The sequence below is a fragment of the Megalops cyprinoides genome, chromosome 20 (assembly GCF_013368585.1).
Source record: "Megalops cyprinoides isolate fMegCyp1 chromosome 20, fMegCyp1.pri, whole genome shotgun sequence".
Lineage (NCBI taxonomy): Eukaryota > Metazoa > Chordata > Actinopteri > Elopiformes > Megalopidae > Megalops > Megalops cyprinoides.
Window position 1 is genome coordinate 25,194,968 of NC_050602.1, and position 22,432 is coordinate 25,217,399.

Here is a 22,432-nt window from a genome sequence, read left to right on the forward strand (position 1 = left end):
GTGTGTGTGCGCGTGTGTGTGTGTGTGCGCACACGTGTGTGGGACGGGGCCATTTGTCAAAGCTCAAGCGAAGGTTGTCTCAGGAGGGGAGGGGCTTCCATTGTGTGCGGAGGAGACCTCTGGGCCACCTGTCACCTAACTGCCAAAGCCAATCATGGGTGGCTGAACCCTGCGTGCTCCCACCCTCCCTGCCCCTCACCCATCACACAAACCCCTCGCTCATGTTATTAGAAGAGGCTGGGGGACAGCCAGCAGTAATCTCATGGCTCCCAGGTAATGGGAGTTTCTCCAGCAGATAGCTTTTGTTTCAGGATGCCACAGCATGTCACTCCATGGCTTTATCTACAACCGGACTGGTGTATTTTGAAAACGGTAATCAATGTTAAACACGTGAATGCAGACGCTATTTAAAAAGTTTTTGCTCGTTTAGCCAGGGGATATTTTTGTGTTATATTACAACACAATCTGAGCCTCCATCACATATCCCTAAATCTGTCAGCACCTCCAAATACCTTAAAATATCTTTAATAATTTAATAAGTCTGCTTGCTTTGCAGCAGCCCAGTTGAAAGTCAGTTTAAGCTTGTGATGATGTCTCCTGCTAGGTCCACTCACCTCTACAATTTCCAAAGAGATTCAGATTATTAATACAATTCTGCTTTCGGATAAGTTTTTTTTTTAATGAAAACATGCAAAATAAGCACCACTGGACTACAGCGGGAACAAAGGTTACCTTTACAAAGGTAACCTTGCTGTCCCGTTCTCCCCGCCATGGCCACAGAGGCTCCTTAAGGGGAGATACCTGGGGGGGGGGGGGGGGGGGTTGTCTTCCACACCATCCCCCGTGCCATCCTACAGTGTCTCACCCAAACCGCGTCGGGTGACTGGGAGGCTGGACCGAGTCCTTGGACAATGATAGAGAGATGGGCCATTCCCCCCGATTCCAATCAGCGCAGAGTCCATAATCTTTTTATATCTTCCCTTATTAGTGCGGAGCTTGTAAAAAAGCATTTAGGCCTGATTAGCATGGCCGCTAATAAAGTAGCAGTGTGCTGTCCTCCGTGCCCACTGCTGGGAAGCTGCCTTCCTTTACGGGGTTCGTAAATCACTGCAGTTGATGGGATTGACAGGGCAATAAGTAAAACTTTCCCCATAAAGCCAAAGTCCCCACCGCCTGCTCACGCTCACTGATGCATATTCATTCCCCAGGGATTTATAGCAAACTGCATTCTAAATGTAATCTAATTTCCAAGCGCAGTAAAAAAAAAAAAAGAGGGCTTTAATTTATACCTACTGAGGGTAACAAGTAAACTAGCGTGTTTGTCTGTTTTGGTCTTATGAAGGGAGAAGACGGTGATCTCACTCTGTCGTGTTGCTTTTTGCGTCTGTACCGGGACTCGTCCGTTTCCAAGACAACAGCATGATACTCATTACGCTGCAACAACCTCGGCCTCTAAAATGTGTCTCTGTTTGAACGGAACAGAAGCTCCTTCAGAATGACATGCAGTAAAGTGCCAGACCCGTCTCAGCTCCCACACTCTGAGCTCTCAGCCGGGAACACCGAGGGGTGAGGAACTCAGAACCAGGCAGAGCAACCGGTCGGTACAGCACACAGAGCCACATGTGCAGGCCTGCACCCATCGCCGCGTCCTCAGAAACCTTCAGCCCTGAGGACAATGCAGATCAAAGGCTGTGTCAGGAAAGCCTGACGCTGCGAAAACTACAGCTCAGCCTGAACTGGATTCATGAGAATGCAGAAGCGATGAGACCGATTCGACACTTTTCTGTATTCATGCAAAGCACGACTTTCGTAAGATATTCCCCCCAAACATCTGCCGTGCACGCTGCACTGGGCACGAGACCATGTACGCTTCTGCTAAGCTGCGAGGCTATTCGGTTTACATGAGAACAGACCAGGAGCTCTCCCGTGGCTGTGACTATTCTGCTGGACTTTCTGCCCCCTATTGGTAAAACATCGTTACTGCCGAAGAGGCTCTCTCAACCAGGGAGTGAGGAACACTGCCCTCTTTAGGGCTGCCTCCACCAGTTGCAGCCAAAATTATTTCCAACAGCACCCACTAACGGAGACAAACTCCTACTGGGGGACAAACGCAAGAGTGAATGAGAAATACATACAGCTTTAGATAAAAGAGCCCCATTCTTCACTGCAGTTTGGGGGAAATGGAGGGATCGGAGAGCAGCGATGGGGGGGCAGCGGTGGCTGAGGAGGGGGGGGGGGGGGGGCTGAGATTCATCATTTATAAATTGAGGACAGATTCAATTATTCGCTGAGCTACATAGAAATCTCAACCGTTTTTTTCAAGCTGAGCATGAAATTTAGCAGCAATCACACAGCTGGCACAGGAAGTCTCATTTATCTTGTGTGGAAAAAGCCGGGCCAGAGAAAAAACCCAGGATGAGGAGATCATTAGCCACCTGGGATGCCTGCCCCCATCCCACACATACACGCGCACAGACACACACATGCTCTAACGCACGCACGCACGCACGCACATGCTTGCTCACACACACACGCACATACGCACACACACACACATGCACGCACACACACACATGCACGGACACACACAGATGCACACACACACACACACACGCACACACACACACATGCGCGTGCAGGCTTCGCTGGCCTCCCACTGCAGTGTTTCAGGACACATTTCACTCTAACAAAAAGGAGACAAACTGCACCTTCCTTTTAGAGTCGGAGGGGAGATTTGTTTCCAAGCAGTCAGGACAGAATTTTCTCCCACCCGCCATATTCTGAGAAAGTCTTCCACAAACCTTCTAAGATTAAAAAAAAAAAACCCCTAACTCTACGCTTCAGTTTAAATAACATGAAGGAGGTAAACAGCTGCCACTGCAAACAGACGTCAGAGCTGACATCTTGTTTAAACCCACTTTAATAATTCACTGCTTTCAGCACGGGCAGCGGATGCCACACAAACAACTAAAAACACTGAGACTGAACAAAAACACCAAACGCAGGGTATGGGTGCACTGTGAGTGAGGGGGAGGGGGGGACACTATTATAAAAATCACCCTAATCAGGTAGAGCCGTTTAACCACGCCGCCAAGAAGGTTAATAACTCCCCACCCAAATGTAGATCTGAAAGTGTGATATCATAAATCAACCCAAATTTGATTAATGATGTCATCACGCACTGATGTCATCACACATTTATTTAACCCTCCCGTGTACGATGGGGAACAGCGTGGCGTATCGGGGGTGAAACCCCGAAGCGCGGAGCCAACGCAGGACCTGGAAGCCTGAACACCTGGGGGGCGGAGGCAGTCAGGTGGGCGGGGGACGCGGCAGAGGGGCGCGGGAGAGGGGCGCGGGCCGGCCGCAGATATTAGGGGTGATATTAAATAAACGCTGCTGTGTCACGTCTGGGGCAGCGCCCTTTCCTTTGTTTATCCTGTCTCAGACAGCCCAGCGCCCGAGTGATTCATACCCCCGCAGCCTAAAACACTTACAGCCCCGACATCATGCTGGAGGTATTCTGCGCGCCTGAGGGGGGGGGGGGCAAACTGCACAGGAAGAGATGAATCAATCTCAGCTGTCAGGGGGAGGAGAGCGTGCTCTAACCAGCCTCGCTGCAAACCTGGCGCTCATCTGCAGCGCGCGCACACGCTTCGGCCGACCCCCCCCCCCCCACCCCCTCCACCCCTCCACCCCTCCACATACATATTCCCGGCTGCACATGTGGGACAGGGCAGGGTGCGGGGCATGCTCGCACCGCGCTCATTGCCGATCGATAAATCTCAAGCTGTCCCGCTCGTTTGCCATCCTTTATCCCCGCTGCCGTTTAATATGTGCCTCGCTAATTGTGGAGAGGGTGCCACTGATTCATTTAAATGATGCGTTTGAGCTGGCTTACTCCCCTGGGGGGTGGGGGGTTTAACTGATGTTTACACAGCAGAATTCAAATGGTTTTAAGGGCATGGTGTTGTTTCACAGGTGGGAACCTTCCTCCCATTTTCCAGGTTAGAGAGGGGAGAGAAGAGAGTGGAAGGAAAACTGAATGAAAGTCAATTAATACATACTCACTTCAGGACGGAACTGAAACAACTGATACAACTGCACCGAAGGAGTTTACCGCAGGTCCACAGAAAGGAAGCACAGCGTTTCCAGGCTGGTGTAACACTGAGAGTAACAGTGAGCACTGAGATCTGCACAGTCAGCGCTGGCCGCTGATCCCTGCCCAGGTAAAGGTAGGAGGGTAAACGGAGCCGTAATGGATGGCAGGTGGGAGTGGCGAGGCGCAGTCGCTGACCCCCCATGCCCTGCGAGGCACGGCAGAGGAAACAGAGCCGGAATGGGGGGAAGGCGGGAGTGGCGGAGAGCCGGGCTATGCCAGACGCGTTGCGCTAACCAACCAAACAACAGATTGGTCCCCGTCCTCACCCGGTCAGCGGGCTCTGACCCCAATTACCCATTCTGCGGGCGAGCCGGTGGACTGTGGGGGTGGACAGGGCCCCGTACCGCCTTCCCTGCGTCCCTGGAAATTGTTTTCGCCCGGCGCTTGTCAGGGAATATGGATGAGGACAGGGAGATGAGGGAATGAGGGGGGCTGCCCTTTAACACGCACAGGTTATTCAAATGTTATCCGCCGCTGTCGGCGGCTCAGAGACAGCTCCCTCCCGGAGCGCGGGGAAGTTTCAGCGCCCCCAGCCAGCTCCCCTTGGAAAACTCGCCCAGATCTCACCTTCTGCTCACAAACGCGAGAGACAACCTGACGCTAAACTGGCCAATCACAGGCCGATTCAAACACTCTTCTGTCTCAGGTCCCGCCAGGTGGCTGAAATTACCCAGCATGCTCCGGGGCAGGCTGATGTTAAGATTCCTGGACTGTTCCCCGTGTCACTGAGACGGAGCACCGCTGCAGATCAATACCAACAGACCCTCCCAGTGATCAAACCCAGAACGAACTATGCCTGTGAAAGATTCAGAGGCGCGAGAGGACAACACAAGATGCATCATTTATGAATACGCAGGCGTCTGCTCAGCGGCTGGGAATAAAACGGAGCCCGGGAAGCACTGTGACAGACACAGACGCCGTGGGAAATATAAGCCACTGAGTGGGGGAGTTCTCTCTCCCTCACCCAAAACTCATCTCCAGGAAATTTCTGATGTTTCCAAAGGACTCTCACCGTTTTCAAAGGTACATTTGCTCTGTGAAATCATGTATGCGACCCAGGACACTAGTCTGTGTATGTGTGTGAGTGTCAGAAAGTGTGTGTGTTTGTGAAGGGGTGTGATTCTGAGTCCGACAGCACTGAGCATACCGAGTGTGTGAATGACATTGCGTTTGTGTTTCTATGAGCGTATATGTTGAGTTTTTCACACTGTGTTTGTGAGTGTGTGTGATTGACAGTGTTTGTGAGCGTGCATGTATGATTTATAGTGTTTGTGTTTCTGAGTTACAGCATGTTTGTAAGCGCGTGTATGTGAGACTGTGTGTGCGTGAGTGTGAGTGTGTGTGTGTGTGTGTGTGTGCGTGTGTGTAAGCGCACGTGTGTGTGTGTGTGCGCGTATATGCGGGCGGGCTCTGTGCTCACTTCTCGATGTCGCTGTTTTTACAGGTCCTCTGTGTGGAGGAGGAGGAGGAGGAGCTGCCGTCCTGCATGCTGCTCTCCCCATTACTCGTAGAGGGCATCTCTGTGGACGGGGGAGAGGGACGGAGAGAGGGGAGAAGGGGGGGAGAGGGAGAGAGAGAGAGCAGAGAGGGGGAGACAGAGGGAGAGAGAGAGGAGAGAGGGGGAGAGAGAGGGAGGTGAGCACAATCCTCCAACGTCATTCCATCTTTGCCACCTCAACACTTCCACTCACAAACACACCTGAGACCTGCATGCTCACAAAGACCTCATCAACGGAAGTGATGAAAAACAACTGAAAATGACCAGCCTCATTCTGTCAGCGTGTACGAGTCCCCATAACTAACCTGTGCAGCTGCCAGAGACCGACATTTGCATAGTGCACATGCATGCATATTACTCAGGCTAGCAGTATTCAGGTGAGTACATACAGGAAGAGCTCTGACCTCACAGTGTGAAAATGTGTGCGGATGCTTTAGGTTTGGGTGCTTGTGTGACAGCGTCCCTGCTGTTTCCCCCCCTGTGTCTCACGCATAGGAACACGCTCCCAAAAACAGCTCTACTCACCGTCACTGGCCCATTTGGAGAACTCGGGCGTTATCCTATTGGAGGGCGTCCCGCCACTGTGAGACAAACACACACACAGACAGGTTTGTTTGAGAAAGCGAGCGATTTCCCCGGTGAGTGAGACTGAGGTGATTTCAGGGAGGGTGCACCTACTTTAAGACGGCCCCCCTCAGCGCCTCCCTCTCTTTGGCCTCGCCCTGGTCCTCTCCGGAGCACGGGATGATGTCAGCCTCTGTGTACCTGGGAGCACTGCGCTCAGGAAACCTGTCACACCTGATTACCCAGAACCACCCTCACATTCCTGTCCCCTTCTCCCCTGACCTTTGACCCAGTACACAGAGCCGTGTACAGACACCGATGCTCACACTACCGATACCCTGGTTCATCTCTCGCAGCCACTATGATCTACACTCAAAATAAATCAATTTAAACATTAAGAAACCTATGACAAAAGGCTTCTAACAGAAGGAGTTCGGAAATGGCTGCGGTGCTAAGTTAAGGGATAGTGCACCATCAGGAGTTTAGAGATGACTGTGACTCTGAGCACAGGGATGGTGCATTATGAGGAGCTGGCCATCAGACTGGCCCAGGAGTTTAGAGATGACTGTGACTCTGAGCACAGGGATGGTGCATTATGAGGAGCTGGCCATCAGACTGGCCCAGGAGTTTAGAGATGACTGTGACTCTGAGCACAGGGATGGCGCATTATGAGGAGCTGGCCATCAGACTGTCTGGTGCGATATCCCTGGCAGAACTCTCGGCAGTGAAGGACAGTGCAGAGGTGAGGGGAGCAGATGGGGGCGCCAACCCGGCCTGAGTGAGCGGCGCCGTCAGACACAGCCAGCACAACCCGGCCTGAGTGAGCGGCGCCGTCAGACACAGCCAGCACAACCCGGCCTGAGTGAGCGGCGCCGTCAGACACAGCCAGCACAACCCGGCCTGAGTGAGCGGCGCCGTCAGACACAGCCAGCACAACCCGGCCTGAGTGAGCGGTGCCGTCAGACACAGCCAGCAGCGAGGCTACTGATAACTCCGCTAATGATAACTACTGATAAAATGACAGCACATGATTGATAAAAACCCTCTAGACACAGTTTAAAGGTCAACTGTGTCTGTTCTCTAAAAAATTAGCAGCTGATCTTCCAATTCTTATCATTCCACAAGAGTGTCTAAAATGGTGACTCTGCAGAGAAGGACAGATGAGCGAGCTGTGGACAGGGAGCCAGGCGCCAGGTGGGGCCTGTGTGGAGGGGCGGAGCCTGCGAGGGAAGGATACTGCGCTTTCCCGTACTCCAGGGTGTCGTCTCCATCCACGTCCAGGTCAGCGTCGCTGTCGTGGTTCTCCTTGGTGCTGCAGGTGGCGAATCCGGTTCCTGAGAGAGAGGGAGGGAGGAGAGGGTGTGGCTGAGTGTGTGTGTCCCATCAGAGAGGGAGAGGAGAGGGCGTGGCTGAGTGTGTGTGTGTCCCATCAGAGAGGGAGGGAGAAGAGGGCGTGGCTGAGTGTGTGTGTCCCATCAGAGAGGGAGAGGAGAGGGCGTGGCTGAGTGTGTGTGTCCCATCAGAGAGGGAGAGGAGAGGGCGTGGCTGAGTGTGTGTGTGTCCCATCAGAGAGGGAGGGAGAAGAGGGCGTGGCTGAGTGTGTGTGTCCCATCAGAGAGGGAGAGGAGAGGGCGTGGCTGAGTGTGTGTGTGTGTCCCATCAGAGAGGGAGGGAGAAGAGGGCGTGGCTGAGTGTGTGTGTCCCATCAGAGAGGGAGAGGAGAGGGCGTGGCTGAGTGTGTGTGTCCTATCAGATCTACACCTCTGTGGCACCCACCCCTGCCAAAGCATGCAGGGTCACAGGAGTACCTTGACTCTACAATAACAAAGAATCCATTACATTTCCATCGCGCGTGTTGTTGGATGTGAATTGGGGTAGATTTGGGCATTTCACCACCACCTATGTCAATTTCTTCTGCGCATCAGCTGCACCAGAGGCCTCCCCAGCAGACAGAGATATACAAAGCCAACAAAACTCCTGACATTAAAAGCCGTCCGGACTGGAAGTCCCGGACTCTGCGGCTCGTCCAGGAAGCCGGGATTCCTGCCAACGCTGGGGGCCGGAGGGAGAGAACGGCGGTAATGGACTGGGCCGGCCAGTGTCAGCCGCCGGGGGGGGGGGGGGGGGGGGCCCGGGCACACAGTGACAGGCAATCACAGACCGGCCGCTGAGTGGCACCTCTATCAACCCGGTGATGACCTGGGAGACAAACTCCCCTCCGCCGTGAGTGCGCCTTTCAGTTTTACTTAGCGGTGCGAGTGGCTGAGAGACAGAGACGCTGGCTGTGGTGCTGCCCCCCCCGTGCCCTGTGGGGGGGGTCTGAGGGACTGACGCCGGCTGCCTGCCCGCCAGCCCGCGTGTCACAGGGGATTGGAGCGGACAGGTGGGATACAGGTGAGACAGCAGTGAGTTTGTGCGTGTGCGTGTGTGGGAGAGAGAGGGGATTAGAGTGGACAGCCGCAATACAGGTGAGAGAGCCGAGTGTGAGTGAGTGTGTGTGTGTGTGTGTGTGTGTGCTGGAGAGAGGGGATTACAGTGGACAGCCACAATACAAGTGAGAGAGCCGAGTGTGAGTGAGTGTGTGTGTGAGTGTGTGTGTGTTTGTGTATATGTGTGTGCGTGTGTATATGTGTGTATGTGTGTGTGTGCGAGTGAGTGTGAGAGGAAATGTATTGGATTGGACAGGCAGAATACAGGAGAGAGGAGTGTGTGTGTGTGTGTGTGTGTGTGTGTGTGCGTGTATATGTGTGTGCGTGTGCGTATGTGTGAGTGTGTGTGTGTGTGTGTGCGTGTGCGTGTGTATATGTGTGTGTGTGAGAGAGTGAAAGAAGGACCACACACTCAAGCAGACAGTCAGAACACAGGTGAGAGAGTTGTGTGCGTCTGTGTCACAGAGCACTGACAGGCACAGGTGGCGGCCAGGCCAGGAAGCTCTCCGCGCCTCCCCGTCTCCCGATAGCAGCCGAGCATTATGGGATTGCAGCCGCTGGAAAGGGGATAAAACGCGCCACAAACGCTAACTGTTTTTACAATGCACCGATGGCTTTTAGTGATCAAATAAAAGGGACCTTTTAGGATTTATTTGGTCCCCGTGGCTGCGGGGAGCGTATGTGAGCAATGCTGGTGCGCATAAATCAGGCCTGTTTGCGGCTCAGAGCTGTGACACCAAACAGCTGGGCGGTCAGCACACAGCAGCCGTCACACGGGAGCCTAAGCAAACAGCCTGTCTGTCAGAGCCCGTCCCGGAGTCCGGGGGGCGGCGTCCTGCGGGCGGCGTGCCGGGCCGAAACCCACTCAGGCGTGCCACTGCGGCTCCACTGCCGTGTAAAAACAGCTCAATCAGAGGCAGGAAGGGGAAGCTCAGAGGAGCTCGCCGCGGAGACGCTGCTACCTGCAGCGCCTGGGCCGTTCCGTTCCTCTGAAGCCGCTCCTGATCCTGTTTGTGTGCGGCTGTGAGCCGCCCCCCCGGTGCCCGCAAACCTGACCTCCGAAAGACTGCCTCGGCTTAACGGCCTCCCTGCTCCCGACTGACCGCCCCCCTCAACAGTGCTGCTCCATGGCAACCGCGGCCCAGACGCCTCACTTTGAAGATTATGATTTGAGCGAGGGGTCCATTACCCATCAGAAAAACTCCTAATCGGTTTCTGCTTTTTAATGAACCATACAGATCACCGAAGCCTGTGTCTTCTTTACCTTAGGCATGTTATATGATATAAAGGAATTGTCTGGGCAGTGTAGTTGACAAAAGCATACAATGTACATTGCAAAATTAATTTTTGTAAGGCTACTGAGAGGGAAAAGCAGTCTGTGCCAGCATATTTACATGCTTATCATTTAGTTCAGTTTGGGGGTAGCTCGACTTAACTTGCCGTATGAGGAAAAAGAGCTATACATGATAAGGGAGAAGAGAGACTTTAGTACTCTCCCTTTGGAACTGTTAAAGGATAAGAAAGGATTATAGCGTTTCATTTGCCTGCCATCACCCCTCTATCACTTTGCCGCTTGCAATGCATCAACGCGAAACACTCAACATGTATGTATTAGTGAATACTTTACGGCACCATGAAAGCTCTGAGGCAGAGCACAGAATGTAAAGGAACCTCCATCTTAAACGCTGAACCTGCAGGCCTTCGTCTGCACGCCGACAGTAAACGCTACCGCGACAGCGTGTATAGGGCAGCGTTATCACACCCAGGAGATCCTCCGCAGAAAGCGGCGGAAATAAAGGGCCGCAGCGTGCCGTCCCAGCAGGCCTTGCGCCCGAAATCAGCAGCGGCGAGCCCCAGAGGGAGCCGGGGGGACCGGGGGGACCGGGGGGACCGGGGGGGGCGGGGCCAAGGCGGGTCACAGCGGCGATAAACTGCAAATGAGGCGGAGAGGCCGTGGAAACGAGGAGGAGAGGAGGAAGAGTGAAGAGATCCTGACTGCTAATGGCGGCCGAGCGCAGGGAAGCCGAGTGAGGCTGGGGAATGTGGTAATTTAATCAATTGATCACGGTATAGATTGAGGTGGGGTGGCGGGGGGGGGGACCCGGGCGCGCTGCCTTGATGTCCGGCCAGTCAATCGGCTGGCGAGCTCTCACCTGCCACCTCGCTGAACAGTTGACAACGCAATTATCCGACACGGAGGCAGAGGGTTGGCGTGTGTCCGCCCTGGTTAAGGGCTGGCGATCGGGCGGGGGGTACGGGGGGGGCAACGTGCTTTCACACCCATCCAGCCTATTTCTGTCTTCAATGTCACAGCGGAGAGGCGATGAGAGCGGCCGCTGACATCCCGCAGGAAATGAGGCAGCTGCTGCATGCTTCCTCCCTCCTCCTCACCTCGCTTTAATTCCAGCCGCCAAAAGCAGAGCGCTGTAACGAGATCCCGGGCTCCCCCGTCCACAGTCAGAGCGCCGTCCCCTAAACCTCATTCATTTACTTCATTTACAAGAGCGGTAAGCAGAGGATTAGATGCAGACTGTATCCTAAAAAAACCCCTCCTGTCCACACTGATAAACACATCAGTCTGTGCTGCAGAGAGGTTCATGGATGCCATCTCCACATGCAACTCCTTCTCCATCATTCCGGGACCTTCCTAGGTGTCTCCGTCCTCCCTTAGACTTCTCCCCATGCTAAAAAGTGCCAGGCGGGTTTGGTTGGTCTCTGCATCCTAGAACACACTAGTTGGGGTGTGTGTCTGGTTAGGGACGGGCTGTCCCTCTGATGTGGTCTGGTTGGCTGTCCTGATCAGCAGCTTTCCTTTCTTCTAACTGGTCTTGGCAGGCAATCTAATCTCTGCTGAAAAGGTCACCGCCACTTTAACTGCCTTTCACTCACATTATGCATGGTGCTGTGGTCTCCGTCTGCCGGGCCTCACGGCTCGGACCCCGCCCTGACCACCGCCCACAGGCAGGATCGATACAGCCCCCCCCACACCCCGCACCCCGCAGAGCCGCACACACAAAACACACACCTTTCACCTCTCTGCACCCTGCAGATCTGCACACACACCTTTCACCTGTCCGATCGCACGCCCACTCACACACTTCTGGGCACACTATTCATCCATGAACTCACACACTATAACCGTACGTGTTCCCACATAAACAAGAACCGTGGGGCCGTTACACTGTGACAATATCCAAAAGCTTATAACACAGACAGGCACAAGTGCTCTCAAAGTGGGAAAACATTCACACGTACGTACAAAGAGCATCCGCAGACATACAGACTCACTCTCTCACTCTCACAATCTGCACAGATGAAAGAGACACCACTGAACCAGCGGGGAGGAGGGCGCAGGAAATCCAGGGAGGTACCAGACCACACGAAAAGCCACCCTAGCCCCCCTCCACCCCCCCGAGGCTAATCCCTCTGCCCATCCGCTCGGGTCAAAGTGGAGCCTATCAGGATGGCATTTGCAGGGTTGGAGAGGGTACAGAGAAAGGAGCCATCTTGAAGTAGGCTGCCGAAAGGAGAGAGCCTTCAGTGGACCCCCGCTGGCTTGCCTCCAGCCCCCCGCCCCCCTGCCCGCCCCGCCTGTCCGCCAGGCGGCATCTGAGGCCGGGCTCCGGTCCCCTCTCATCGATATGGTGGTCGAGCGGGCCCATGTCCCCCCCCCCTGACCGGGCCTGATAAGCCATTTCAACATGAGAGGGTCCTCGCTTCTCACTCCGACACTGATCCCACCCCCCCACCCCCCCCCTTTCTTCTCCCCGTATCCGCGCCTCGGTCTGCAAGTTGAAAGCGCCGTCCTCGGCTTTCTTCCTCCCCCCCCCCGCCCCCCCTCAAAGCGGGGGCCGGCGGCGGGAGCACAGAAGTGAGGCTCCTTATCCCATTAAAGGCGCCCCCCCGCGCCCTCCTCACGCTCCCGGGATGCGCCTCTCCCTCCGACGCCTTCAAAACAAATCCGCCTTCTGAGGCTCGGGGGCCCTTTCAAGCGCCGGTCGCACCGGGACCCGCGCCACACGCCCCGTCCGGCTTCATCTGTCACACGGCTCCAAGGGTGGCCGCCGCCCGTCAGAAAGGGGGGGGGGGGGGGGGGCGGATCGTTTCTGCTCACAGCTCAATCTAGATTAAAAATTGATCGGTAACACTTTCTACTCTCAGCCCCGGCCGGGGGTTTCAGAGACACCAAAAAGGACACGGCACTTTTGGCTTTGTGATTCTGTTTCTTGCTGAATTAGGGGACTTCTGTCATATATATATATATATATATATATATATATATATATATATATAAAATCCTCTCAGAGAGCTCCTTGGGCAGTTTGAGGGAAAAGAAGAAGAGGAGGTAAGGAGTGATCTTTGAACAGACGGCCTTATATCCCCTTGGAGCTGAATTTATTTTCAGGCGAGGGGGGGAGTTCACACAGCCTGGTTAGCTCTGATCAGGTACTTAATCGCCCATTTGGCCAGAGAAATTGTCCAAAGGTCCTGGAGCACCACTAATAGGGATCAGAGCAATACACGCTCAAACACACCAGCATGTTTGAAAAAACAAACAAGCCCTGAAACAAACTAGACTGCATCAATCAGACAGGATGTTGGGCCTCAATCCCCACAAACATCTTTCCTAGGAGAAGCTTATCAGAAAATAGGATTTATTCTCATTTTCTTACGAGCGCTGCCATGTTGACCGTGTGTGTGCGTGAGTGTGTGAGGGAGGCACAGGAAGAACCACTGAAGTGCTCCTGCGTGTAAGGTGTGTGAAAACTGAATGCCCAGAGGAGTTACCCCGGGGTTACACGCTGACCCTGGACACGGTTCCCCTCTGTGCCCCTCTCGGCAAAGGCCTGATGCTTGTTTGTGCAGCTAGAAGCATTTCCCTTCCCAGCATTTACGGCCCAGCTGGGCCAGGAGAGAGCTGACCCCGCCAGGACCAGAGGCCCTTAGCCCGAGCTGCTGACATACAGTCCAACCCATCCACCGCAGTCCATAACACCGTGGGTTACCCACAATGCACTGCTGCTGCTAAGCGAAATCTGCCTGATGCACTAGAAACCGCTCAATATCCTAATGTGGTGTGTGGCACCACATTCTTTCAGAAAACTAATTTCAGCCTCCTGCAGGTTGGTGCACCTTGGTGTTCGTTACAACAGCAAGCTCCAGGAGGGAAAATCTTAAACATCTAGTTGTACTTATCACCTTTCCTTATTCACTGCCTCCAACAGAGAAAGAAAATAAAAAGAGAACCCAACCTGAGGCGGCTTTTTTTTTTTTTTTTTTTTTTTGTAGATTTTGGATTTTGTGAGCTTTCATTAACGATGTGGCCCTGAGGTTTGTGCCCAGTGTGAATCACGCGTTTCAAGTGCTAATGTGGCTATTCTGGGCACTGCACTCAGACACGCACATCTCGAATTTCCTGCTTCGAGATATTTCAAATAAAACTGTCCACATTTTCCAACAACAAAGGTTCCTAGTCAGACATGAACACAACCAAAAACTTCTAGGTCACAATGAGAAAGGTGGCAGGAATTGGTGTTTGTTGAAACTGGGTATGGTAGTCCATGGGGCTTTGTGAGAGTGGGCAGCTCAGCTGTGCTGTGGGGGTTGGGGTGCTGACGTACCTCTGAACCCGCCCTCCAGCAGGGAGGTGGCCCGCACCCTCTTCTGGCCGCACCACTCGTACTCCTCGAAGGGTGCCCCGTTCTCTCCATCCACGTCCGCCGAGTCATCGTCCACGCCACACGCGCCCTCCCGCTGCGGGACAAAGCAGCACAGAGAGTCAGAGATAACGCGCGCGCACACACACACACACACACACACACGTGCGCGCCAGGAGTGTGGTGAAACACCCACACACCACACCCTACCATCACAAAGTAAGGAGCTCCCACATTCAAATCACAATTATATTTCACAAGCCTTTATACAGGCACTTTAGGCATAATTGCTCAGTTTTAAAGACATGTTTTTGTAACAACAGTAAAATTCCTGCACAATATGAATAATTTGAAGATGGAAATAAGATTAGGAAATAAGTTCTGAGATAAATTACTTGAACATTGAGTGTGCACACTACTGAATGCTCTTGGCAGCCAATCCCAGTCACCAATGCCTTTGCTTGCCACCAAAAGCCACTTTATTAATAATCTTAAAACATTGGTATTGCTAAACCTGACAGCAAAGTGAGTTACCTTGCTGCTGAAGAAACATTTCGTGGAATGTTCTGTGAATTTCCAAGGACAGTTGGATATGAGGCCATATTTCATGACCTTTTTCATGACCAGAATTAAAATATTTTTGAGGATTTTCAAAGACTGATAGTGTACCAGAAAGATGTGTATTCCTTTCATGAAAATGGGAAAAAAAACTGTCAAAGAAATTGCATGTCGAGTACTGGCCTTTAAGCTGAGCAAATTCATACCGCTAAAATAGGTTATTTAACACGTGTATATTCTACATGACAATATAGGTTTGGTAGCCTGAGCCGGGATTTATTGCCTGAGTCGTAAAAAAGTGAACCCGCAGTAAAAAGCATAACCTTTTCACATTTGCTCAGCAGAGATAAATGAAGGAGAAAGCATGGCATCAGTTTAAGGATAAGCACACAGAGCGATGTTTAGACAGCTAAATGGTTTCTGTCCCCCCCCCCCCCCCCCCTGTCTGAGGGACCTGTGCGGGACCGTGTGCTTTGGCTGTCTGACACCACAGCTCGTCTTGACCGAGCCGAATGGCAGCCGGAGGAACAGATGTGTTTAACCACACACTGCCCTGCACCTGAGGGTCATAGGTTCAAATCTGTGTTGTATCCCTCAGGAAGGCATTTTACGGACATGCAAATCCTTCCAACTGAAATCCTGTTACTGAAATGGGCTTAACGTGTAATATATGTGTAATGTGATAACGCTTAATGTGTAATGTACTGGAATTTGTCATCTCAACAGCAAACAGATAAAGTAATTAAAAGCAAATAAGGTAATTAAAGGTAATTACAAAGTGCTTCTACCCACAGATAGTAGATAGGATGTCTGGTGCCAATCATTGCCTGAGCTGAATATTTCAAAATCCACTGATCTCCAAAGGAAAATAAATAAAATCAGTGCTGGCCAGTATACTCTGTCCAAAGAAACCTCTTCATCACTGTAGAGCTGGCCCAGGACTTGCAAGACTGCTAGGTTTTCCAGAAAAAAAAAAAAAAAAACAGAATCCATTTTAATCTGTCTCTGCTTGTTTGCTCTGATCTTCAAAGGTAGTCTGTTGAGTATTTACCTCATCACACGTCAGTGCAGACAGAAGCAGCCAATCAGGCACTCCCACCTTTGGCTCTCTTTTAAATTTGCCAATAAGAGAGAGCTACTCACTACATGGGTCAGCATGACAAAAATGATAATGAAAAACCAGCCAGCACTTGAACACTATGAGCTGGCCTGGTTCCAGCTCTACAGTGGACAATGGGTATAGCGACCCAGACTTGTTCCAGCTCTGTAGTGGAAAAGGCTTATGAGCCTGAGCCAGCCTGGTTCTAGCTCTACAGTGTAAAATGGGTGTTAGTGGTTCGTGAATCCTTACTTTTGTGACTATGTGAAAGAGACGGTGGTGGAGCTAGCGGTTAAGAAAAAGAGTGTCTGAGGGTCTGACAGAGGCGGGCTTCACGTGCACGCCCCTGGATACCGGATAAAGTTGGAATCGAGCGCCAGCTATTCCCGGCAGGCACCAGCGGGAATTTAAGAGGAACCTTACCGCTCGGTTGATGTTTACTGCCGCGGGTCTAATAGGTACTGCTGGATATTTAACTGGGAGGGAAGGCTGCAGCCAAAAGCTAAATGCTAATAATTTGGTGTGATTTGTAATGTGCTGGGAGCGGTGGCACCACCTACGTGTAAGTTCGTCAGATGCCTAATTATAGCACACGCCCCAAAGCACTGGACTTTCACTGTCTTTTAAATATTCCTCCCTGGAAGCTGGTCAGAGTGAACTCAGAAGAACTCAGTTGTTCATTGTGGCTCTTTGAATGTTCTTGAGCCAGGCAGTGCACAGGGGTTTACACTACAGTGGGTAGCAAGCCTTTAAGCAGACAAGAAGAAACAAAACTGTTGAAAATCAGAGTATGACGAAGCCATAGCACGGGAGAAAATTTTCTATCAAACATGGATAATCTGATACCAAGGGCTGACATCCGGCAACATGTAAGTGGGAAAACTGGGTTGTGCCATAAGCAGGCTGCCAACATATTACACAAAGCTGGAGCAACGCAACAGCACACTGGTGTCTGAGTGATCCGAGAGTGGATCACCTGGAGTGTTGGAGGAAGGAGAGGAAGGAGAGGAAGGAGAGGTGAGAAAGGAGAGGAAAGTCAGGTGAGAAAGAGTGTGTGTGTGTGCGCGCGCGTGTGTGTGAGAGAGAGTGAGTGAGTATGTGTATGGTTGTGTGTGTGTGTGTGAGAGAGAGTGAGTATGTGTATGGTTGTGTGTGTGTGTGAGAGAGAGTGAGTATGCGTGTGTGTGGTCACGTGTGCGTGTGTGTTTTGCGCGTGTGCCGGGGGTCTGAGGCTACCTTGAACAGACATTGTTCCACATGCCTACTCATCTCCTCCTCCGTTCCTGTCAGTGGGGCGCTGCACAGCGGACATACCTGCCCATCCTCTGGCTTCCGGCGCTTCATCTTCCCGATCCGGGCTGCAAGACAGCAGAGCAGAGCGGGGGGTCAGAGAGGAGGGCACCGCATCGCACCTCAGCCGCACCTCACAGCACGTCCACCACACCTCACAGCACGTCCACCACACCTCACAGCACGTCCACCACACCTCTGCACCACCTCACAGCACATCCACCACACCTCAGCCGCACCTCACAACACATCCACCACACCTCAGCCGCACCTCACAGCACGTCCACCACACCTCACAGCACATCCACCACACCTCTGCACCACCTCACAGCACAGCCACCACACCTCTGCACCACCTCACAGCACATCCACCACACCTCACAGCACGTCCACCACACCTCTGCACCACCTCACAGCACCTCTGCACCACCTCACAGCACATCCACCACACCTCACAGCCAACGACGTCTAAACACACGTCTGCCTCAGGGTAGGCACCTGAGAAAAACAACTGCCCCGCCACACCTTCATCTACACCTCAAACACAACTGCCCCATTGCTCCCCTACTCTACAACACTGATCTCTGATCAGTGCTCAGGGAACAGCTGGTGGCACTGCACCATGGGCCCCCCTGCTGAGTACTGTCTGGAGATCAGAGCGGGCGCTACATCACCAAACACATGCAGCACCACATGGTGGCCGAGAGGAGCAGAAATCTCATATCATACGCGTGTGTGAAACGCGTCCTCTACTTTATAATCACTCAAAGCCCAGTCCACAGGCCCACGGGCATAGCATGATCTTCATAGCAGGTACAGCAGGTAACGGGCAGCAGGCAATTTCCCCTCTCTGCTGTCCCTGACTCCCATAGGTGCAGAGGTACTTCTGAAATGCAGCGGAAAGCCGAAGGCTGAACGTCTGAAAACCGGACAGCCGTTTATAGCAGAAATGAGAAGAGGCCGCTCTGATTAGGCGTGGGATGCTAAAACAGCAGATTACCTGCCGCACGTTGCTGGCTAAGGCTAGGCAGCACTGGCCCTGGAGTGGCTGGAATTCCACTGATTCTGTTCATAATCATAAACGAGGAACAATTAATACACTGAAGTAAAGTGGGGGACTAAGTTCTGGCAGCGCCCCTCACTTTTGCATTAAGAGGTGATAACGGATCCAACTCTGATTAAGCGATTCAGGGCTTGAACAAAACAGAAAGAAGCCTCCCTAGCATTCAGGACACAGTACCTGTGGGCTACCACCCAACCCTTCTTACTGCAGACTGCGGTCTCTTATTTAGGACGTTGTGTCTTATTCAGCAAATCTTTATGTATGGTTACGGCCTTCTCTTCTGCTCTGACAGGAGAGGAGTGGCACACTATCAAGGAGACACGTTCTCCACGAAGCGACCTGAACTATCAGAGCCTCGAGCACTGCCACAGCGCCAGGTCACCGCATGGCAGCAACTACCGCATCGCCCCTGGCCCGTAATTATTAAACCTCTTTGGCCATCGTCTCTTTCCTGAAATGCCGCTCACCTCAGGGCAAGAGCTCACCCGAAAGTACAGCCCACTTCCCACTGTTCTCATGGGCCCACCGTTACAGACCACCACGATCGTCCTGAGGTTAACAACAGGGAAAAAATAAAATACGCCTGTGAAGCATACCTTAAAAAAACGAAAGGAGGGAAAAGTGATGTCATTGGGTTTTGGTGACAGCTCTGCCGTTGGGCTTTAGAGCTCAGAGTGTAATTCTTACTGGCTGTAAAATCCATCTTGAGTTGCCTTGCGTTTTATTTTCTCAGCACCAAAGGAAAGGGAAAAAATCAATGGAGATGAGAGAGGGAGTTCACTGCGTAAAACGCAAGAGCAGGGATCTAAAGAGGGACAGATCTCTCTGAAACAGCACCGCATGAGAACGGGGGCAGGGTTGGGGGGGAGAAAAGCTCCTGCTTCTGGAGTGACCCCCGCGCCCTGCCTGCGATTGGGGATACTCAGCCCTATGTCTAACGTGGCGGGGGGGTCGGCCTTACCCATCTCACCGTGCAAATCTTCTCTCTCTCTTTACGGCTCCCCACCACACACATGATTAGAAATTTAACGTGGCAGAACAGAGGCCCGTTGCGTCGTAAGTCTGTCGCTTTTTGTTAACTGCAAATGGTGTGCGGGGGCAGTCATTTTTAGGTGGCTGCACACGTGTGGGGGGCTGGGGGGGGGGGACTGGAGAGGAGGGATGGGTGAACAAATACTGTGAGCGAAGGGGTCTGGTCCTCATAATCTCTAGGAGGCAATCATGACAGTAACTGAGGAAGGCGCCATTAAAAGTGGGCAGGGGCGGGGGCAGGGGTGGGGGGTCATATTAAACGGGCATGGTAGGAAGGCTTCGGCTCTCCTCTTTCCCGATCGCCCAGACGCCCCACCCAGGATCGTGAATCTTAATGGTGGTGTGAGTGCTAACGGAGCCGAAAATTCCTTTTTTATGACGCAGGGGAAACGTGGGAGAGAAATGTCAGTGGCAGGCAGGGCTTTGATTTGGCACAGAGGGAGCGCGGGAATCGAGGTGCGGCTCTGAGACGCTCAGGGACAGCACCAGCTGGAGGTCCCCTGGGCATGGTCTCAGGTGCCCTCCACATTCTCATTAATCAAAATCTCTCCTTGCTTTATGGTCTGCGATTTCATACACTCACACATCTCATGGCCTCTGCTATGAGGGACTTGCACCCACAACCTGCTGAACTAAAGGGTGAAGGCTACAGAGGTGACCGCCAGCCAATGCAGGGGGAGAGACAGCTGCAGTCTACAGCTGTCTGAACGTCTCCTGAACGTTATAAAAACATTTACAAGTGAGCTCAGACACAGCGTGTTAAACTTGGCATGCTGCAAGCACACTGCAAGTACAGCTACATGCTACTGTGAGCGACAGCTCCTCAGTAATGCACCTGAGGAGCAGTGGGGTACCCTGTTTCTGCTGTCCCTTAGTTCAGCGACTCCCCTGTTGGGATCTGTGTAGACAGTGAGGGGGCCGGGTGGGGGGGAAGTGGGGGGGGGGGGGGGGTTGAGTGTTTGGAGGAGACTCTTACCGTTTTGGACACAGCAGGGGGCAACGGAGACGCCGTTGAGCAGAGGTAAGGGGGCAGTTTTGACACTTTCCTTGGCGTAGCGCCTGCACCAGCAGATGTCATCGACTGTTGACATATCAAGAAGCCAGGGGTTAATAGATCCTCTGCTCGTGCAGGCGCTAGGTCAAAGGAAGAGGCATCAAAACACACCGGGCTTCCTGGGAAACCCGTCAAATTACCGTCTAGGTCTACGTGTTCAACTACAGAAACAACCACAACGAGGTATCGGCCATCTTTAACAGGTATTTCCCCTAATGTCCTACCAACTTGTAATTACAACAAATGGGGGTGACCCATTTTGAACAATAACCAGCGTCCTCTCTGAAATGTGCTTGTAATTCTCATATGGAGAACGGAACAGCACAGACGTTAATCCCAGTTGGAATATCCGGTAACTCAGGTAGAGCTGAGGATAGTTCACCTGTGAGTCCAGACCATGTTTCCACGCTCTGGTTCTTCCAGGTTTTTACATTAGACTATTAGACAAATTACATTTGACCCTTGCCAGCCACCATAGTGCAGATGAGTGATCAGGAGGCTGTCACAACACACCGGCTGCATTTAACAGTTCAAGGCTGGTCCCTGCATTGCTGGCGTGGCTTGCAAAGTCCGCCAGACACCAGACCCACGTGTCCCTCCCTGCCTGTCATTGCAAGCCATCTGACTGCATCAACCTGCAGTCCCCTCATTCAAGGGTTATAATCTGATCCATAAGAGGTGTATATATGCCTGGTGAAAGCAACATCAACTCGCACCTCGTGGCACAGACGAACCGTAAAGCCCATTCATAGAATATATTCCGACGCCTCACTCTTTGTTAAGCAGGTACAAAATGACCGCTCAACTGCGTGTATCGCCTGTGGAGCACCCTCATAAACCTGCACTAGGCTGACTGAAGGAAGAGAACATCCCAACAGTGAGAGCCTTGCGAGAGAGGCATGAGAAGACTGCTAATTAAAACTGGTATCGGGTTTAATTAGCTCTGCCAGACAGTATCCGCTCCCACTCGACTGTGACAGAGCCTTCCGTCCTAACACCTCTACCCAAGGGCAGTCACATGGGGCACACAAGACAGGTGGAGTGGGCGGAGTCAGTTTTAGGACTGTTTTCAGGCACACAGCATTCCAAGTGCAGTTGGGGAAGAAAAAAAAAAAAAAAACAAAGATCCTTGAAGTCTAAATGTGTCACTGACCACTGGGCACAAGTCTGCAGGTTGGCATTCGGACCACAACAGAGTGCTGTATCTTCAACATCCAGTTCAAAGCCAGAAGATGTCCCCAAAGCTATTTCTTACCTCTGGCCACTTTCCACTCAATTGCAAATTCTAGTACTCTGATCACTTCCCATTCAAAGTTCAAATCTAGGCCCTGGACAACTTCACCTGGCTCTAAGGTAAACAGTGGTGTCCTTTCACTATTTTCATGGTATACAGATACATACTAACACTTCAGTGCTATGAATTATCACCACTATTTACATGCAGTACATGGGCCTCTCCAGGTACAGTATGTCCACAGATAGGGTACTGTGACACTTACTGGTCATTACATAGCAAGTGCTTTATTCTCAAAATGTCACAAAGTAGACCTGCTACTTGTGCTTTTGTAAAAAGGAAAAATACATTATGACTATAAAACTATAAAAAATACTATTATTAAAAAACATTGTTCATTAAAAATATATATTTTATACATTTATTAAAAAATGAACAATGGATATTGAAAATAATTTAACCCAAATGCAAGATAAATAACAACTTGGCACTTGCTTATTGCTATTAATATTAATCATTTATATTCTTGTTTGTTTACATTTAGGATATTAATTCCCATCAGAAACGAAACAAAACTGTGAAACCTCACAGTAGCACATATGACTTTGATAGTACTATATGTTCAAATATGTAAAATAAAATATATAAAGTTTTGCCCATTTCAGAAACAATTGATTTTTAACTCAGTAATGTATACTTATTAAGAACTTTTTAAATACAATTGGAATTAATAAGAGGAAAAAACTTTTGCATTGAACAGAAACAACATGAAAGTGTACAAAAATATAGACA

The 22,432-nt window shown here is 51.7% G+C and overlaps 1 protein-coding gene across 2 annotated transcripts in view; it reads right to left on the reverse strand.

The window, feature by feature from the left end:
• Positions 1-22,432, reverse strand: part of rnf220a (ring finger protein 220a) — a 153,953-nt gene that overhangs the window by 10,368 nt on the left and 121,153 nt on the right. Inside the window, exons 7-12 of one of the 2 annotated variants that reach the window (XM_036554996.1) lie at positions 17,282-17,325; positions 14,275-14,407; positions 7,462-7,558; positions 6,339-6,425; positions 6,186-6,241; positions 5,583-5,682 (exon numbers count right to left, since the gene is read on the reverse strand). In XM_036554996.1, coding sequence (XP_036410889.1) covers positions 5,583-5,682; positions 6,186-6,241; positions 6,339-6,425; positions 7,462-7,558; positions 14,275-14,407; positions 17,282-17,325 — 517 coding nt within the window. Of the gene's footprint in view, positions 1-5,582; positions 5,683-6,185; positions 6,242-6,338; positions 6,426-7,461; positions 7,559-14,274; positions 14,408-17,203; positions 17,326-22,432 lie in introns of both variants that reach the window. The other variant, XM_036554995.1, reaches the window with a different exon arrangement.